The sequence below is a fragment of the Schistocerca gregaria genome, chromosome 10 (genome assembly GCF_023897955.1).
Source record: "Schistocerca gregaria isolate iqSchGreg1 chromosome 10, iqSchGreg1.2, whole genome shotgun sequence".
Lineage (NCBI taxonomy): Eukaryota > Metazoa > Arthropoda > Insecta > Orthoptera > Acrididae > Schistocerca > Schistocerca gregaria.
This window is the reverse complement of record NC_064929.1, coordinates 220671544-220692934: the sequence shown is the minus strand read 5'-3', so window position 1 is coordinate 220692934 and position 21391 is coordinate 220671544. Positions and strand designations below refer to the sequence as shown.

The window sequence follows — 21391 nt, the reverse complement described above, 5'->3', positions numbered from 1 at the left end:
AAAACCTACGAGTGAGCTTCGGCGGGCGCTCAGTCGTGGAAGGTGTGGCAGGTCGGGAACACTCGCTGAGCGCAGTCCGGCATGAAGGCCCGCTTCGAGGTGAGTGGTCAAGGGTGCGTTGCTGTGGCGTTTACCACCCACTCTCTCAAACACGGCGGGCAATTCTTGAAGTCGGCAGCTACGTTTAAACACGCGATACTTTTTATTCACCTGCGTGAGCCCCGCCCACATGAACTGGCTTGGGGCGAGATTGACACTAAGAAACGTCCCATTCAGCAGGGGTACATTCATTCGCAGGGTGACCGCACCTGCTGACTATAGCAAACACAATACTTTGACGGCACTGCCCTCGCATAGGAAACCAGCAACTCTATTATTTATTTGCGATATTACAGTGGCTGTGTTGTTAAGAAGAACGATATAATGTTACTTCGGAGAGGCACGCATGCAACCTGCAAAACAGGAACTGCGATATCGTATTTATCGGGCAGCGACTTTCCTCCCCTGTACGGGAATCACGTAATGTGTGCACGAATACCGGTTCTGACGCAGGACCCACGACGTGTGGAAGTTTGGGTCTGCCCGTGAGGGCAGGGAGAGCCAGAGCAGTTAAGGCGACCCCTCGCCCACAGCGGGAAAGCCGGGTTCGAGCTCCGGTCCGGGACGAATTTTTTATTGTCATTCCATTCTACAGCTGACGGTTGTTCGTATTGACAACTGGAAATACATTTCGCGTATTATTTATTTGAAGGCTAACCGCCTGATGACCTTCAGTGCGGATGCACACGATTTGCCTGAACTCTAATAGGACCCGGTGGATTGTCTGCCGCGAGTAATGGGTATAATGGCAGGGGCACTACGGATGTAGTGTGTGGACTGCAAGTTGATAATGTGGCTCTCACGGGGAGCGCGCCGGCGATAAATCCCTGCAGTCACGCTATCCTCTGTGCCGTCGGTGGCTCAGATGGAGCCGACACGGAAGCTCAGAGTGTTCGGTCAGACGGTTAGCTGCCCTCCGAGTTAATCGGTCAACAACGAACTTAAACGGACGCCTTACGACGTCCGCCCCGAGCAGATCAAAGAACGGAAGCGAACAAAATGCTCCGTCTTCGCCAGAGGGCTCTCTGTAATAAAAGAAACCGAGTAAAGGAATGAACGATCAACTTAAACGGATGTCTTGCAACGTCCGCTCAGACCAAACGCAACGCACAATAGAAAAAAGAAATTGGATAATGCATCTGCCATGTAAGCAGGAGATCCAGGGTTCGAGTTCCGGTCGGGGCACACAAATTCAACTGTCCCCGTTGATGTATATCAACGCCCTTCAGCAGCTAATTGCATTGATTTAATTGTAATTTTATTATTTATTTAGTTTTCTGGCACAGTTGCACATTACCTTTAGCGCTAACTAGTTTCGAACGAGTACTTTCATTTTCAAACCAATGCCTGCGTCTGTGATACAGGGCCACTATATTTGATACGTGTTAAACAGAACTGGGGACTCGCCGAGATTGGGTCGAGTCCACTAATACGCCTTGACAAAATGGTGACAAGTATTTTATTTATTTATTTAAGATTTTTTTTGCATGCGACGTGTGTATCTGTTACAACAGTGCAGCGTGCATTCAGAAGGAATTACGGAAAAGAACCGCAATGTAAACAGAGCACCGTGCGTTCGTGTCGACAATTTAGGAACACTGGGTGCGTCTGTAAACTGAAAATAACGGCCGATAAAGTGTGCCACATTCAATCGGGGAAAGTGCGAGAGAAAATTTCGTATGCGGTCCAAAGTAATCAACGGCCAGTGCATGCCACGAACTTTGATCACTGCACCAAATCGTATGGGAGATTTTGCGGAGGCGGTTTGTAGCTCGAGGAAGAAAGAAAAGCTGAAGAATGCGGCAGGCGCCTACAATTTCGCAGCGAAACATTTCGCCTACAGTCTGATATGCGACGAAGCAACCTGCAATTTATCTGGAAAGGTTGATAGCCAGTATGTCAGAGTTTGGGGCACTCAACGTACTCATGACTTGAAACTTCGTGGCAGATTAAAACTGTGTGCCGGACCGATACTCGAATTCGGGACCTTTGCCTTTCGCGGGCAAGTGCTCTACCATCTGAGCTACCCAAGCACGAATCACGCCCCGTCCTCACAGCTTTACTTCTGCCAGTACCTCGTCTCCTAACGGAGCGTGAGTCGTGCTTGGGTAGCTCAGTTGGTAGAGCACTTGCCCGCGAAAGGCAAAGGTCCCGAGTTACAGTCTCGGTCCGGCACACAGCTTTAATCTGCCAGGAAGTGTCGTATCAGCGCACACACCGCTGCAGACTGAAAATCTCATTCTACTCATGACTTCTCCACATGGCACTCTATTTTCTAGTGCATGAACTGAAAATCCTCACGAATTGAAAATGCTGACGAATTGTGACGAGTGAACGAAATTCGCCGAAAGTTGATGTTTTCTGTGCAATTTCACAGTCGAAGCTGTAAGGGCCGTTTTTGTTATCACTGCGACTTACTTCCTATTTTGAAATTTTGACGTCTTAGTTTTTTCCACAAATGACTGTTGATTCTGAGAATTTCATCTTCCGACAAGACGGCGCACCGCCTCATTGGAGCATCGAGACGCCCGAATGATGAACTCCAGCATCGTTGCTCAGGGGAGAGGGCGCGGTGGGGCACGTGACGTGCCTCCAGAGGTTCTCCCGGTTCTTCCCCCCGCCCACCGCCCACCTGGCCTGACACCTTGTGACTTTTTCCTCTGGGGACATATGAAGGACCTCTTATGCACTTCCACTGTCAGGAAGACTGGAACAGCTCGGAGAATGCATCAGTGCTGCTGTAGTAACCAGAGGCGGACTGAGTTCTCGTTCGTGGAGGAGATCACGGAAAACTGTATTGTGTTTCTGTAGCTGTCTTCACCTCCCCCCACTCCTAGCTCCCCATCCAAAACCCCTCACCCGCCCTTCCTCACAAAAATAGCCTCCAACATCATCATTTTCAATCTGCCACAGAGGGTACAATTTTGCCAACGATCAAATACGGAAACTACCTGGCAGATTAAAACTGTGTGCCAGACCGAGACTCGAACTCGGGACCTTTGCCTTTCGCGGGCAAGTGCCCTACCGTAATATCAGCGCACACTCCGCTGCAGAGTTAAAATCTCATTCTGGAACTCCCCAGACTGTGGCTAAGCCATGTCTCCGCAATATCCTTTCTTTCAGAAGTGCTAGTTCTGCAAGGTTCGCGGGAGAGCTTCTGTAAAGTTTGGAAGGTAGGAGACGAGGTACTGGCAGAAGCCTAGCTGTGAGGGCGGGGCGTGAATCGTGCTTCGGTAGCTCAGTTGGTAGAGCACTTGCCCGCGAAAGGCGAAGGTCCCGAGTTCGAGTTTCGGTCTGGCACTCAGTTTAAATCTGTCAGGAAGTTTCATAGTTTCATATCAGCGCACACTCCGCAGCAGAGTGAAAATCTCATTCAGGATCAAATATTGGGTTGATGCCTAAGTTCGAAGCGTTTTTCCAAGTTAAGTAAACAGATTCACATAATAGAGACTTCAGTCATCAGTGATATATTGTTCACTCTTCACAACATTGAAATGCAAGTGTGTGTTCAAAAAGTAACCCGAATTTTGTTATTTCGCATATTGTATTAGATTGATTCGCGTGATTTTTAGTTCTTGCGTAGGTGAGTATGTCTGGAAAATGTGTGTACAGAGGTAGCGTCATCGGATATTTAGTCTGTTGCAAGCTGTCAGAATGGTTAGATGCGTGTTGGTAGTATCGGTGATAATTTTGTGTAAATGTGGGCGAGATTACTAGTATTACAGTTTGGTATCTGACAGGAATGAAGTGCAGAAAAGTATTAGAAACGGTAAATATTGCTTTTGGTGGCAGTCTTATGAGTAAACGAGGGTTTACGAGAGGTATACGCGTTTCGGAGGAGGTCGGAAAGTCGCTGAAGATGACGGGAGCCCTCGCCGTCCCAGCACACCATTTGACGACGAAACCGTGGAAGAAGCGAAACAAGTGATTTCGAACGATTGCCCAATCTCTATTAGAGAAGTTGCTGATGGTATTTCAGACCTGTTTTTTTTTCGTTTTAATTTGGTTTACAGACTACAATTAGGACAAGAAATCTTTTTTCGTTAATTTTTCGAAAAAAGTACCCATACGTTAGTGTTTGCTGGAATTTATTTATTAAAAAACGGCCCAGTCAGAACGTATGCCCCCCCCCCCATATGTTTGACGTCAACTTGGAACAACGACCCGCAGACGTCATATGGCAGCACTAGCAGTGGAGGGGGCGGGGGAGGAGGCAAGGGGGGGAAGGGGAAGAAGGGGCGGGGAAGGGGGGGGGGGAGCGGGAAAAAATGCAGTCTTTTTCGTAATGCGCAGACGGAGCGGTTTGTCTCACGTCCAAAAGGCACCATCATTTGATTTCGTGCTGCGAATACATAGAAAGAAAGATCCCTTATAATTTAGCTACAATATAGGTCAGCAACTGGAAGCAGTTAATTCCATAGATTATCTGGGAGTAGGCATTAGGAGTGATTTAAAATGGAATGATCATATAAAGTTGATCGTCGTTAGAGCAGATGCCAGACAGATTCATTGGAAGAATCCTAAGTAAATGCAATCCGAAAGCAAAGGAAGTAGGTTACAGTACACTTGTTCGACCACTGCTTGAATACTGCTCACTGGTGTGGGATACGTACCAGATAGGGTTGATAGAGAAAGATCCAACGGAGAGCAGCGCGCTTCGTTACAGGATCATTTAGTAATCGTTAAAGCGTTACGGAGATGATAGATAAACTACAGTGGAAGACACCTGCAGGAGAGACGCTTTTGTTAAAGTTTCGAGAACATACCTTCATCGACGAGTCAAGCAGTATATTGCTCCCTCCTACGTATATCTCGCCAAAAGACCGTGAGGATAAAACGAGAGAGATTAGAGCCCACACAGAGGTATACCGACAATCCTCTCCACGAACAATACGAGACTGGAATAGAAGGGAGAACCGATAGAGGTACTCATAGTAACCTCCGCCACACACCGTCAGGTGGCTTGCGGAGTATGGATGTAGATGTAGAAAGTGGAAGCATTTCCGAAGCGGCTCACTACGTAGCCTGTTCATGTGCTGTCGTGGTTCAAGTATGGCGTCCATGGCAAAATGGCGCTACCCAAGACCGGCACCGAGCCAACTGGGGTGCATCGCGGTCCACAGATGACAGACAGGGCTGAACGACGGCTGCGGACACTTGTACAGGCGAACAGACGTGCAGCTGTTTAACAGCTGACCTCCCAGATGAACCGAAGGCTGCCAACAGAGTCTCCTCAAGGACGGTTCGGCGAACGGTGCTGGCTGTGTGCCGGCGCAGCAGGCGGCTCGTCCCTACACCCGGGCCGAGGGCTCGAGTCAGCGCCGCGGTGCTGCGGCTGGGCGTCCAGTGAGTGGCGACGTGAGGCGTTTGCAGATTAATGGCGCTTTATGCTCCGTCGGCTTGGAACGTCTGAAAGCAGACTCCCTGCCGACACGACGTAAACGTCCCGGCCGGAGGGGGGAGCGTTACGGCCTGGGCAGTGTTTTCGTGCCGTTCCCTGGACGATCTTGTCATTCTCGAAGGCACAGTGAACCGACACAAGTATGCATCTACCCTTATGGACCACGTCCACCCTTGCAAGTATTTTCTTTCCCCTCGTCACGACGGCATCTACCAGAAGGACAATGCAATGTGTCGCACAGCTCGGAGTGTGCGTGCGTGGTTAGAAGAGCACCAGTTGTTCTTAAGAAACAACCCTAGAAACCCGCCTCGATTGCGAAAAAAGCACCTAGTGTTAACCTAGGTTTCGGTTTAGATAACTACACCTTCTTCAGAAGATTAAAACCCACAAGTGCCTAAGAAGACCTTTGTTGGTAGAACACTTGCCCGCGAGAGGCAAAGGTCCCGAGTTCGAGTCTCGGTCGGGCACACAGTTTTAATCTGCCAGGAAGTTTCACCTTTGTCAATGATTAAAAAAACACCATAGCTATACATTTCTAAACGAAAAAGGCAAACACAAACAGTATATATATACAAAATCTAAACCACTACTTAACATAATGGTGTTCGCTCCACCTCACACCGGCCTGTGTTCGATGGGCCATGACCCGCCATAACTGCAGCTACAAATGGTCGCTCACTTACACGCCCGACCCGCTACCTACGCACATGCGCAAGACAAGGGGAGTTACATGAATGCGCATGCGCATACCAATATTTAAAAGTTTATACATGGGTCGTGGCTAAATAGCCCTTATATTCGCAACCGTGGATAAACGTATACCAAAAAATAGAATGGATAGAATAAGTGACGAGCTAAATAGGAGATGAAGCCTAAAAATAACCGCACACGGTTGCTTATGTTAGGAAAGAAACATATATGAAGCTACCTATGACAACTGGAGGAACTCTTAAAACCTATTCCTAAAGCCAGTAGTTAGCCTAGAGGGGGGGGGGGGGGGGGTGCGGCGTAATCTAAAGACGTCGTGGTAATAAAGATATAGGGATAGAACGTGAGGTGTTCAAAGGGCTAAAATCACCTCATCGTAAAAGGAAATGAGGAAAAATGAAAAAAGATGAACAGCTTGACCAACCGCGCTCGCCAATCAGCGCACGCATGTGAAAATCCCCAGATCATCCGATTTACAAGTATGAAGAACAAATTAATGTTGCGAAACCTTCAAAAAATTTTCTGTTTCTTAGTGGGAGTTGGTCGTTAAGGATATTATCTTTATCATATTTCTTCCAAAACATCCAGTTTTAAGCCCTTAACCTTGGCATGAAGTAACTCGATATTAATCGGAGGGCTCGGCGCATGAGCCGTTTGCACAAGGTGTTCCGCATAAGCAGAGCCCTTAGTACCGTCACCGCTTCTAGTAGGAATATGCTCTTTATACCTGAGACCCCGTTTGCCCGATGTAAAATTTTGGACAATCCTCGCATGTAATTTTATATACTCCTGATTCGGGAAGTTTATTATTATTTAGTATTAACCAACGATTGCTGACGCGCTGCGATATTTAAGGTTCTTAGCACCAGCTGTATGTTCCACATGCACAATGACTCACTGACACAGAATGCTGCGCAATTATCACATTCACATGTAATTACATAATCGATTACCCATTTATATGTAAATTACCATATAAGTGTAAATCTCCAGCGAATTTCGCCCTGCAGTTTAACTTTCACGCCGCTCGATGTTTCTTAGGTATCTCCTGAACTGTCTGTCGCGACAGTGATGTAATTTTTCTGGTAGATTCAGTGGTGTATGTGAATACTGTCTTGCAAAATGTGTCACGAATACAGTGATTAGTAAGAAAGTAGTAAATTAAAACGCCATGCTTCATGCGAGAATTTTGTGAGAGTTGTCAGTGAGAAAAAGTCTCGTAAAGAATTGAAATTAAGTGTGAGGTCTGTGTGCTCTCGTTCTCATACACTGGCCGAATGAAGCTCTAGTATTGGCGCGTCGTGGACTATACTTAATTTTTCGCTTCACACCTTTGATAGACAGGTCTGCGGCTTCTGTGTTCTCCATACAAGACACAACGTAGGCACGTAAATACCAGCCTTGCTGTGAGATCCTCTGAGACCGCACACTACACTAGACTACGCTACACTAGACTACACTTCACGAGTGGCAGACACCTGGTAACCCTGTGTGGCGTTTAGAACGCCAACACTAAACGCAGAACAAACAAGAACGCACCGCAGGCTGTGTCGCCTTATCTGCTAGCGGCGCTTAAACTACGCAACCTGCCTCTACCTAAGTCGATAATGACGACTCATTGCGTAACGGAACTGACCATCCAGAGTGCCCTGCATTTTCATCTCAATTTGTGCACCGAATTACTTGCTGAGTATCCTCATATACTGATCTCGCTCTGTTAAGCAATCTTCTGCTTACGACGTTGGCGCGTACAGTTGAATTACTGTTCTTGTCTTTGGTGTGCAGTCGATCCTGACGAGGACATCACTGTTTCCGGGCTCTTCCCAGCAGCTCACTCTCTTCCCTGCCTTACTATTTGCAACGGAACCTTCTCTCATTTCATGCTTTGCTGCTGCTGTGGATATTGCCCCATATTCGTCTCAGCGCAAATCCACTTCGCTTAATTGACCTGCGCACAATCAGCTGACAGGCTGCTTTTGCGTCGCACCTCCTCAACTCTTTTACAGTAACGCCCGGATATTCTGTTCCATCCACAAGGATTTAAAAATACATTAGCAGTAGTCCCGAACTTGAAAGTTCGAGCTGAAGAATTTCCCCAAGGCTCATTCCGCCCATTTCGTCGAGGACTTCCTGGAAATAAGTCAATTTCTCCGTTATGTTGTCGACAATGCTAATATATACTCAACGGTTTGCCGTCTGCATAAGATTTCCGTAACTTTTCTGATGTTAATTTTATGTACCGACTCGTTCAGTGACGGTGAAGATATGCACCTTTACTTTGTCCTACAAAATGAGGCGTGTAAAATAAAAGATTTAAGAAACATTAAACAGATCGTGCATCCAAGCTGTCGATAAGAGTGATATACAGGAGACTGCAAAAGGAACATTTAGAGTAGACTAGATGGTTAGTTTGGCTTCAGGAAAGGTTAAGGCACCAGAAAGGCAGTCCTGACCTTACGCGTGGTAATGGAAGCGAGACTGTAAAAAAATCAAGACACGCTCTTAGGATTTGACAACGTAGAAAAAGCGTTCGACAACGTAAAATCGTACAAGATGTTCGAAAGGCCCAGGAAAACAGCAGTAAAGTAAAAGCAGAGGGGGGGGGGGGATATAACAAACAGAATGTAAAAGAAGCAAGAGGGAACAGTAAGACTGGAAGGCTAAGAACGAAATGTAAGAGATGCAGTCTTCCGCCCCTACCGTTCAGTCTATACATCGAAGAAGCAATGACGGAAGCAAAAGAAAGATTTAAGAGTCGGTGAAAGGATACCAACAGATTCGTTGGCTGCACTGCTATCCTCAGTAAACGTGTGGAAGAATTGTAGGACCTGTTGAACGGAATGAACAGTCTAAACACTACAGAATATGGATTGACTAAGACGAAAGTAATGAGGAATAGCAGAAATGAGAATACCCAGAAACTTGACATGGAAATTATGACCACGAAGTAGAAGGAATCAAAATAGCACATAATGGACGAAACAAGGACATAAAAACCAGACCGTAGGACATTCCTGGCCAAAAGAAATCTATTGGCATCAAACATTAGTCTTAATTGGAAGAAGAAATTTCCGAGGATGTACGTTTGGAGCACAGCATTGTATGGTAGTGAGGAAACCAGAACAGAAGCACTTGAGATGTGGCGATACAGAAGAATGCTAAAAATCAGGTGGACTGATAAGGTAAGGAATGAGGAGGTTCTCTGCAGAATCGGCGAGGAAAGGGGTATATAGAAAACACTGACAAGAAGAACGGACAGGGTGATGGGACATCTGTTAAGAGATATCAGGGAATAGTACTCGAGGGAGCTGTAGACGGTAAAAACTGTAGGGGGAGACAGAGATTGGAATACATCCGGCATATAACTGAGCGTACAGGTTGCAAGTGTGACATGAAGATGTTGGCGGAGGAGAGGCAGTGACGGTGGACCAGACGGAAGTCTGATGAAGAAAAACAGAAAAAAACGAGTGCAGAACTGTGCGTATTTTATTGTACACTTTGCTCAGCCAGTAAGGTTCCCAGTGATACAAAAAGTAGGCGTTTAGTATCAGAATTAAGTGTCTAGCAATGAAGAAGTTAATTTAATGGCCAAAGCAAAATTCATTACGAATAATGCAGATAAAGTTTGTGTAGTAACTGAACCAACAGAAAATATCGATACTTATATGCTAGAGAATAAATATACATACACAAAATCAGGATCAAGGGAACGGTCCGATTCCACCCATCTGCTTTGACCCATGTCGTCCTATATGGCGTCATTAGTTTACACTGCGAAAGATGTAAGCAGCCTGTGCGGTTGTCTTAGTTATTTGTGTGATCTACCATATCTGTAAACTATGCTGTTTATTCCGTGACGTACTACACGTGGGTATTCTTTTGGTGGAACCTGCGAGCACAGCTTAAATTGTCGATCTAGAAACTATTAGCGATTACAATTCTATTTTTTCTCACAAATATTTGACTGTTTCTGTATTTGACACGATTTCCGACGGTAAGGCTCCTCAGTAACTTAAGACCAAAACTTAAATTGTTGCGAGTAAAACGAAAAGTAATATGTATTTTCTCACAATTATTAGGCTGTGTCTCTAATGTAGCAAGTTTGTTGAGGGTGAAGTTAGGAACCTATCTTCATAGCTCAAATCGTCGTGAGTGAAAGAAGTAATAGTGTTATTGATAATTTAGGTTTTTACCAAAATTTGGGTGCTTTTTCGAAAGTGACGTTGTGGAGCTGCGTATATTATTTCGACTGATCCTTAAGTAGTCGTATTATTGTTATTGGTGTCTCACTTTTGTGGTGGATTCTTTTTTTATTCGTTATGTAGTAAAGATTTAGTTGAATGGAAGTGAGTTTTTGGTAGTTATTTTTTCGGTTTTTGACCTGTTAATTTTAGTTTCTACAGCGATTCCAAATTATTTTATATATAATTTCTTTTGGTTTGTCTGGAGGAATTTGTGTGCGTGTTGGTTTTCTATTAAGTCGTCGTTTTCTGGGAGAGTGTGAGGTATCCCTGTCTTCGTTTGAGCTATACAGGTCAAGGGAAGAATTCGATTGCAAATGTCCGATTTTTGTAATTTTTGGTTCGGTTTATTCTAGAGAAAATCGTGTGTCATTTTTACACTATCTCGTTGTTTTGGTGATGGTGCGTGCGTCTATATAGGTCAAGCGAATTACTCGATCGCAGTTATTTTTATTTTTCTGTACAGTTTCGTTTCATTTATTCTAGATCTATTCGTGTGTCTTATTTTCCAGTTTTTTGGTTGTTTTGATACATCTTCGGCTTATTAACCTTTCTTTAGTTGGGCGCGACCAAAACATCTCATTTCCGATGGTGTCCCGTTAATTTATTTTCTTAGTTGATTGAAAACCTTACGTTTGTTTTCGACCATAATGGTCTGTCTTACAGCCGCCATGTCGATAACTGTAATCGGTCTATTATTAAATGTTATCTGAGGTTGTCTTAGTAAGCAGGTAAACGATCGTTTTTACTCGAAATATGACGTTCTGCGTCGAAGCAGATGTTGCCAAAATTATTACAAGGTACTGAATAGAGCCTTTTTACATTGCGTATTATATCAATACGGATGAGGTAACAGAACATATTTCGGGACTACGTTATCCCTTTATCGAGTTCTGTAAACCAAGTAGAGATAAATCATTACTTCGCGTAATTACAAATTTCAACACCCGAATAAAAAAAAAATCATCTATACTGCCCTGTAGAATTACATACCATGAAAGTAACATGTGATTAGGCACATTCAAAAATAAGCAGGTACGAAACATGAATGTCAGTCATATAATTCTGTTCCTTGTATATATATATATATATATATATATACTCATAGAACTCTCACAGGGATATGTTTACTACCTAAAGTCAACTGTGTTCACCTATCAAAGACTGTACGATCCTGTTACGTATATATATCACAGCCACCAACGATGCTGCTGTCGGCAGTAAAATCTTTGAACGTTTGTGTGTCACATAGACCATGCGCAGTCTGTGTTGTATATGGTCGATGGTGTGTCAAGCCACATAACGGATACTGGAATACAGTAGCCGCGAGCCATGCGAAATCCTATAAAGGAATCTTGCACACCACGTTCGACACAGCATCATTTGCGACTATGATGTGTAATCCTTGTAAACACATAAGACAGTATAATCTTTGCTAAGAGAACAGTTGACTGTAGCTAACAGACAGAGCTTCGTGACGACATTGTGTGCCACAATGCCACATTAAATTTTGCTTTCTTTGCCGAAACAGTATAATTTAACAAAATCACCTATTGCGACAGAATCCTGAAACAGTGTGTCTTATTAAACAAGCAAATTGCAACCTGAGATCAATAATAGGTTCTCAATAACGCAAGAGCAGGAATTTCATGTTTATTTTCATACTAGGAAATTCTTTAACTAGCTGTTGATGACTTAAAAATTACTATAGTATATTGAAGAAAAACTATAGGTTCTGCTATACAGCCGTTGATAAAGCTGTGTGTGAATCGTTTGCCAAAATATTCTCCTCTTTGTGTGCTATCATTTGCCAAAATCTCGCTTCGACCTCTCGAGAGATTTAGGAGATATGAGGGATGTTAGGAATATTTCATCTTCGCCCGCATGCAATCGGAAGTGAACGTGCTACATGAAATCCATTTTCTCGAGTTTGAATCCTATGTGTAAGGAAAAATTAAACTACGTCTGATAAATTTAAATAAATTAGGGAATAGTTCCTGTAAAATCGTTTGAGAAAGATTACAGAGGGCGCGCCTCGAATCTGTTGGCAACCGCCGTGGGCACCCAATGTCTACACGTCTCAGGAGGTGCACGGCACGTTGTAGGAGGCATTGTAACGTCAAGTCTCTTCACAGGCGGCTCAGTTTGCGCTGACCCTTAAATGAAGGAACACGCAGCTGCCTGCTTGTCTCCTGAACAGGACATTACATTCTCGACAATTCTCGTCGCTAGATGTCTCAGTACGTTATCCCAAGCGCCAGATGCAAATTTCAACCAATTTATTTGTTACGACTTTTCGTTTAAGCACTACTCATGGACAGGCCGATTCAAAAGTAACTGCACGATCTTGGTGGGTGTAATGAACGGATCAGAGTACGAGTAAAATGTTAACGTTTTGTCTGGAACTTATTTCCGAGTTACGCCACGTAACGTGGTCTGTGGTAGGCATTGCACCGTGGGCCAGTACAGGGTTGTCGACGGCGCCCCTGCACATTTCCGTCGTACCTCGGTGTTGCCTATCCCGCTAAGTGGCCAGTTGCTAGGTCCGCCAGATCTCCGGTTCTCAACCTGTGGACTCTACCTGTAGGGCAGGCTCGAGGTGGTCGTGTGTGGCGTTATAACTGGGAATGAGGCGCAGCTGTGGACGGAGCCTGCAACACTGCGAGAGCGGTGACAAGTCTGCGCAGCACCGTTCTGAACCTGTGCCGGGGTCAACGTACAGCTCGTCGCTGAGTTCAAGTTCGGGTCCCTTCGTGGCGTTGCTTTATGACAAGAATTAATTTTGTGTGGTTTATGTTTCACTTGTGATCGCTACTCTGCTGCATAGCTCTGAAATAAAGAAACAATTTAACGTTTTACTTTGAGTTTTTTGTCGCTTTAGGGCGCCAAACAACCGGGGTGATAGGTTAAATGGTCAATTGCTGAATGAATTTGTAGTCGATAATACTCTGAATCTAATCGACTGGAGGACAGGGACAGCTGAAAATGATCGCGTCCCCTTTGATGTAGATGGTCAAACGGTTGGAATTTAAGTTTCCTTCGCCATGTTACCACGACGAGATGTTTTGCTTTTAACGCGATCTACAGCTCGAGCTGTATGTGCTAAAATATCTGATCATTCGGATGGCAAATATACTTTAAAGTGTGAACGGTTATAAAATCGGCATCGGGTCAGAAAATGGCTCTCTGTCAAAGGTCGGTTGAAGTGAGCACAGAGTTGTGCGGGGTGTCCACTTAAGCGACGGCGACTGAAAACACGGTGGCGAGTACGCAGCCGAGTTGAAAGTATCTCGTCGCGAAGAGGGAGGGAGTGTTCCGAGCCGTCGGGAAGCGTTTAATTTCTTACAGTTTGTCCCGTTAGAGAAGACCAGCAGCACGCAGTGTTCCTACACGCGGCAAAACGAAATCATCTGAAGTGACAGAACAGCTAAACGGCCTAGGTAGTCTGACTACAGCCTCGGCAGCTTCATTCCCCAACACTGCGACGTGGCCGGCGGGCGAGCGAGCGAAAGCAGTCTCGGATTCGTTGCACTTACGTGTCGTACGTGTATAGCACACAGAGGCTGTCTTATTTTGATGCATGCCTACCGCCCAACGCTCCCCACGTCGAGGTCGTTTTGGCGAGTGAAGGGGCAAAGGGAAGAATAAGATACGGGCATGAAACAAAGTAAGGGACTTTGGAACAGGCGAGGAGGTGAGTGACTGGCAGATATGGAGGCCAGGCTTACGCAAGGCGTAACGCAGCAGCGCCGCCTCCTGCGGCGCCCATCTCGCCCACTGCGGTAATAAAAATACCGTGTGCAACTAGCAACTGACTGCCGGATCCAAGATGTCAAAGTTAGGAGCTTCTCGAGAGTGTGTGACCACTGTTCAGTAACAAAGAGATTTACAGGGACAGTAATCTTTCCAGACGTGCTTAGTTTTAACTGACGTTGGAAAACTGCGCCGTGGGCGAAGCAAAGTCGGCTGCCCACCTCAAGGACAGAGGAAGCGTCCTGGGACCACTGCTGTTCCTGATCTATATAAATGACCTGGGTGACAATCTCAGCAGTTCTCTTAGGTTGGTCGCAGATGGTGCTGTAATTTACCGTCTAGTAAGGTCAGCCGAAGACCAGTATCAGTTGCAAAGCGATTTAGAAAAGATTGCTGTATGGTGTGGCAGGTGGCAGTTGACGCTAAATAACGAAAAGTGTGAGGTGACCCACATGAGTTCCAAAAGAAGTCCGTTGGAGTTCGATTACTCGATAAATAGTACAATTGTCAAGGTTGTCAATTCAACTAAGTAGCTGGGTGTTAAAATTACGAACAACTTCAGCTGGAAAGACCACATAGATAATATTGTCGGGAAGGCGAGCCAAAGGTTGCGTTTCATTGGCAGGACACTTAGAAAATGCAACAAGTCCACTAAAGAGACAGCTTACACTACACTCGTTCGTCCTCTGTTAGAATATTGCTGCGCGGTGTGGGATCCTTACCAGGTGGGACTGACGGAGAACATCGAAAGGGTGCAAAAAAAGGGCAGCTCGTTTTGTATTATCACGTAATAGGGGAGAGAGAGTGGCAGATATGATACGCGAATTGGGATGGAAGTCATTACAGCAAAGACGTTTTTCGTCGCGGCGAGATCTTTTTACGAAATTTCAGTCACCAACTTTCTCTTCCGAATGCGAAAATATTTTGTTGAGCCCAACCTACAAAGGTAGGAATGATCATCAAAATAAAATAAGAGGAATCAGAGCTCGAACAGAAAGGTTTAGGTGTTCATTTTTCCCGCGCGCTGTTAGGGAGTGGAATAGTAGAGAGATAGTATGATTGTGGTTCGATGAACCCTGTGCCAAGCACTTAAATGTGAATTGCAGAGTAGTCATGTAGATGTAGAGGAACAAAACGGCAGCCACAGTGGGTTAAGCGGATGAAGGGGGGGGGGGGGGGGGATGTCTGATCTATGCTCCAGTACGGGCAACTCGTACCGATCAGGTGCAAAAGTACGTATTTTAACAAAGAGAGAGGGGCTGGCCAGTGCTTACCTCAGTTCAGCTCAGCTCAGATACACAAATCAGAAACGAAAATTTATGTATCCTAGCTTTCGGAAGTTTGTTCTTTCGTGAGGGAGGAGAGAGGGGGGGTAAAAGGGGAAAGAAGGGAAAGTGGATTCAGTTACTCAACCCAGGTTATAAAGCAACAGGGGAAAGGTAAACAGGGAGGGTAGCAAAGATTGAGGCATGGGTGTCAGAGTGAAGCCAAAGATGTTCTACTGTAAGTACTGTGCCAGCTAAAGCCAGTCACGCATCTTTTCATCCTACATAGTTGTGTTTATAGTATATACCTCTTTACTTCTGTATGCATCCTCTTTGGTTTGACGCTGGCGTAGTACTTAGAGTAGAATATCTTTGGCTTGCCTCTGACACCCATGCCTCCATCTTTGCTACCCTCCCTGTCTACCTTTCCTCTGCTACGTAAATTTTCTGTTCTGTTTTGTGTATCTATCGGCTGCACTGGGCTGAGGTAAGTACTGGCCAGCTTCTCTATCTCTTTGTTAGTATTTGTTTCACATCTTCATATGAAATTTTCCATCAATCATATACTATGTATTTTGACAAAGAAGTGATTGGTATTCCTGAAAGCCTGTTACAGAGAGAGTCACCTTCGAACGCGGTGCTTATTTCTAGCAAGGAATATGACATAGATCTGCGGCTGTTCTAATATAACGCAATGAGTAGAAGAAAACTGGCATTTAATCATTGTGGTGGTGGCTCAGTGGCGCTATACGCCCCCGCCGTCTGGAGCGCCTGCAGACACATCCTTGCTGGTCATTGGGGCTCAGTTCGGAGCCGGACTCACCAAAGAAGTCAGTTCCACTCCAGTCAGTGAGAGTGCGGGGCCAAGACGTAGCTGGAGGCGCCCTCCCCAGCCCGACTGTCGCCCGCCAAACGGCCCGAGGACAGCGAGTGGCGGTGTGCGGTGTGCGGTGTGCGGTGCCGCTCCTTTTGGTAGGACTCCTCTGGTTGTCATGCTTGGCACCACAGCGGTACCGCGACGATATTCTTCGCCCCGGTTACATGTCCTTCGTGGGAAGCCAACGTGAGGTTAAATTTTAGCAGGATAATGCCCAGCCGCACAGTGCGAGAATATCTACCACTTCTCCTCGTGTTTGCCAAACCCCACCTCGACCTGCAAGGTAGCAGGACCTCTCCGCAGTACCAAATGTTTGGAGCCTTACGGGCAGGGCTCTGCAATCAGCTCCGATGTTTGACGATCTGACGCGCCAGCTGAAGAGAATCTGGTACGGTATCCCTCAGGAGGACATCTAACAAGGAGACGGCACGACCGTGGGGTCGGGGATTTGTCCGAAATTGTGTGTGGTGGAAGGGGACCCCTAACACCTCACGTGCTTACAATATTAGGACGCACTACCCGGAAAATCCCGGGAAAAATCGATCCAGAGTTTCTTAGGTGCCGTATGAGTATAAAACGTTAGTGCATTGCCGAGCCCCCGTCTGTCTTAGATGTTTAGGGTTCGGATTCTTACGCCAGAGGTCTCGGGTTCGGTTCCTCCAGTTTCATTTTCTTTTGTTATTCCACCAATTATTCAGAAAGTTTCCCAAACCTACGCTATCTTTAAGAAATTAAGTACGTTACTGAATAAAAATTATTTTCTTTTTGTCCAACAACACAATTCATGGTGGTGGGTTTTCCATTTTTCATTGTAAAGTATATGAGGAAAAAAACATTGGGTTTTTAACAAAGTCTGATTGGGAAACATTCAATTTTTATACATATAGTAACTATGAACAAGAACCGCCGTGGTAAATATCGTAAAAACAAAGCAATTTTTGCGAAAACTTGCGCAACATATAAAAGCGCATTTTTTACAATCAGAAAGCGTTTACAATAAATCTGTAGAAAAACATGCCCCATTTACATTTACGAAAATGTGTTGAGTTTCTGATAATTTTGAGACAAACCAGGCATATTGAATCATGTCTCGGAATATTGGTGACGATAACTGATGGTGAATTAGAGAATGCAATTTTATACAATCTTCCCGGGAATTAATTTCACGATTCTCCTGTAACGATGCGCTGCAATTTTGCAAGCAACAGAAGAAAAAAAAGTGCTGGAGGAGGAATCGAACCCGAGACCTCTGGCGTAAAGGGTCCGAGCGCTAACATGTATGCCAGACGGCGTGTCGGCAATGGACTAACATTGTATACTCATACGGCACCTAAGGAACTTTGCATCGATTTTTCTCTGGATTTTCCGAGTAGTGCGTCCTAATACTTTAACTACGTGATGTGTTAGGGGTCCCCTTCCACCACACAAAATTTCGGACAAATCCCCGACCCCACGGTCAAGCCGTCTCCCTTGTAAGACCTCTGTCAATCGATGCCAAGCCGAGTAACTGCTTGCAGGAGGACCAGAGATGGACCAACGCGTCATTGCCTTGCTTAATTTCTCGCTTTGTCTTAGAGCGTGAATACAAATACCCTTTCTAGTCAAAGTTACTCAAACCAACTGTTCATTACGCAACTATAGAGTCACAGTTGTTAGGTCGCCGAGGTCGGCAGCGACCTGAAAAGGACCAGTTGACCCGAAGTATTCCGAATACCGCCGACATTTAACGACAAGTACTTGGGGACGGCGGCCATCTTACCGCGCCCTAGGCTGTCTGCAGCTCATGATTTATATACGCTACCAGTTATTATTAAGATCAGTACGGGTGCGTCCCACACTGTAACCACTGGCTTTTGAGGAGACAACTTTGACGACCGCTGGCCTAGCCTGTGTGGTATGGCCGCAGTTCTCCTCTGCTCAGGGCGAAAATCGTTAGGGCTGCTGTTGCAGCCGCCAGTTTCCCTCTCTGCCTGCTGTCAAAACAGAAGACAGCGTACAGAACACGGAAATTTTAAATTCAGCGTTCGAAACTGTATTCGCGCAAGCACATGCCACCGTACCAACATTTGACACACACACACACACACACACACACACACACACACACACACACACAAATGAGCATAATCGATATTAGCCGCACCCTTATCGAAAAACAGCAAACGAGGCGCCAGGCCGTGGCGGAATTCCAGTTACATTATACTGTGGAAACATGTTAGAATTACCTCCTTCGCCAGAGTCCAAGCGCTCTGTGACAGCCTACTGTTAAATTTGGAAAAATTTTAAGCCTATAGAAAATTAAAGTTTCTTCTTCATGAAACTCGATCCAAGATGGCGCATATGGTCTAAAAATTTCGCTAAGTTTTAAAAAACGGTTGTTCTTAAATAAAGAACTATAGCTTAGTTCGGAAAATATTAAATGAGAAGTTGTACGGTTTAAAAAGATCAACCAATCCTTTTATTTATAAGTATCGATTCCTTTCTTACGTTTCGAGGTGTATCGAAAAAATCGTTAAAAATCGGGTGCACTATAACTCGTGAACATCTACGTTCCCATACTTGTAATTTATTGTAGGTACAGCCCATAGTAAGTAAAAACAGCAGTAGTTTGAAAAATAAAAAGTATTTTTTGAGATACGTCGATTTATTGAAAAAGGCGCTCCTGATAATTGGCTAGCTGTTCTCAGCGGATGACCCTACAATAACATTTTCAGGGTTATTTCCTTCTCTACCATGTTATTAAATATTTTTTACGATTTCATTAATTGTAAGGATCAGAATAGGGCTTAATAAAATTGCACTATTGTTGGCCGTGGTTTTTAACTACCTACTTAAGCTTTTACTATGTAAAAACAATTTTTAAAGAAAGGAATTGCTTACATTTTTCCACATTTTATAATTTTTCCTACGACTTTCTGAAGTCGATAAACTTATTTCCTTAAATCTAGTGAACGCAGTCAATATTTTACGACGATGCCCTTGTTGGAAGTTAACATTCAATATTTATGTTTTCAGGAAGAAACAGCTTGATTTATTTGATTTTTAGCAGTACGCTGGTGACGGGTGGCAACTTGCAGCGTGCAAGCGGGTGGCGGAGTGAGGGCAAACGGAGCGTCGAAAAACTAAGATAGTTAAACACGCCCAACAGAAGTGTAGATTTTTCGATATCATTTAGTGAGCCGTACAACTAATAAAATCATGTATTCAATACTATGGTAGCACAAGTCTTTACGAAGAAAGTAAATCTAATATCGTCACTGTCTGGTCATCCGCTGAGAATATATATAATCTCGAGACTGCCCTTTTTCCCTAAAATGGGAATCCCGAAAAAAAATTTTTAAAAATCTTTTCAAGTAAATCTTTTTGATTTACCGCGGCCTATACTTAAATAGCAAGTACGGAAACTTGAATGTTAAAGAGTCACAGATAACGGGACTTTTAGCGTTTTTTTCGAAGTATCTCGAAACCTAAGACAGCAACCGGTAATTATAAATATCATTGGCAGAATTTTCCAAGCCCTACCACTTTCTCGTTTATCATTTCTAGATCGGAGCTATAGTTTCTTAGTTTTTAAAGAAAATCCGTTTTGAACATAAAAGTTTTTCGGCTTGTTCGCTATTTTGTATAGAGTTTCATGAAAAAGAAACTACTTAAATTTTAAATTCCTATAGACCCTACGCTCATTTTTTTGTTTTTAGGTAATAGCTTTTGCAATCACTTCTTCATAATCCTTGGATTACTTGTCCAATACCTATGTCACTTTCTATTCGATCCTATCAGTAAACGTACGATTCCTTAAAGAATCTAAATCCCATCTATAAATCACCTCATTTATAAATGAGTTAACGTGGTAAATATTATGTTGATGAGTTCGTAGAGTTTTTGTTTTGTATATTTCTCTGGGATTATTCATCGATTGTCATTCAGTTATTTGTAGTTCATTGTTGCCATTTGAGTTTACGTATTGTCGATTTCTCATTTGGAGGCAGTGCGAGCAGCTGCGGACGCTATAAAATGGAGTGCCAGGTGGAGAAATCTGAACACTTCCGACATCGTATTCTGTTTGAGTTCATTAGAAGGCCGCCCGCTGTGACCGAGCGGTTCTAAGCGATTGAGTCTGGAACCGCGCAGCTGCTACAGTCGCAGGTTCGAATCCTGCCTCGGGCATGGATGCCTGTGATGTCCTTAGATTAGTTAGGTTTAAGTAGTTCTAAGTCTAGCGGACTAACGACCTCACCTGTTAAGTTCTATGGTGCTTGGAGGCATGTGAATCAACAGAAGGGTGACAGCAGCGGAGCAGCCAGAAACATTTACGCCGTGTATGGCGGTAACACTGGACAGAGCACGGCAAGAAGACAGTAGATCGTTTTGAGATTAGCGAGTCTCTGCGTTCAGGAAGAACTTCGGGGTTTGCTGAAAGTAATTTAAAAGCATTAATCCACATTGATCCCCGTCAGTGTAGTTCAGGCAAATGTGATCAACTGCTATTATCGCATCATCGTGCGACGTTTGAATGCAGTGGGAGAAGGCTCGGAAATATAGTGTATGGGTACCTCATACCCTGAGCCAAAAATCACAAAAATCTGTTGGTGGCCATATATACGACTCTGCTTGCTCGTCATCGATTGGCTCGTGAACAACACCGGCCATTCGTATCCTGTATTGTTACTGGAGACGAGAAATAGTGTTTTTATGATAACATGAGGAAAATAAAGTACTGGTTGAATCCAAACAAAGTAGTAAATCCCTGTACAAAGACCTGCGCGCATCCACCCAAAGATAACGTTATGCTTCTGGCGGAACAGAGTCAGTGTGGTGTGCTACGAATGTCTTCCCCGAGGTGCGAGCATCACTGATTACATTTATCGTCAACAACCGACACACTTGCAGACGCAGTCCAAGAACAGAGAGCAAGAAGACTGCGTGAAGTGGCGCTACTGCACGATAACGCCGCCTCGCATTCTGCTACACTGACAAAAAACTCTACACGGTAGTTGGATTGGGAAGTAGTTCCGCACCCACCTTACTCTTCTTATCTCGCGACAGC

At 44.6% G+C, this 21391-nt stretch overlaps 1 protein-coding gene across 1 annotated transcript in view; it reads left to right on the top strand.

Moving 5' to 3' along the window:
- Positions 1-21391, top strand: part of LOC126293432 (UDP-glucosyltransferase 2-like) — a 71179-nt gene continuing 49788 nt past the window's right edge. Inside the window, exon 1 of the mRNA XM_049986657.1 lies at positions 1-99. Within this exon, the coding sequence (XP_049842614.1) occupies positions 82-99 (18 nt within the window). The 5' untranslated portion in view covers positions 1-81. The remainder of the gene's footprint in view (positions 100-21391) is intronic.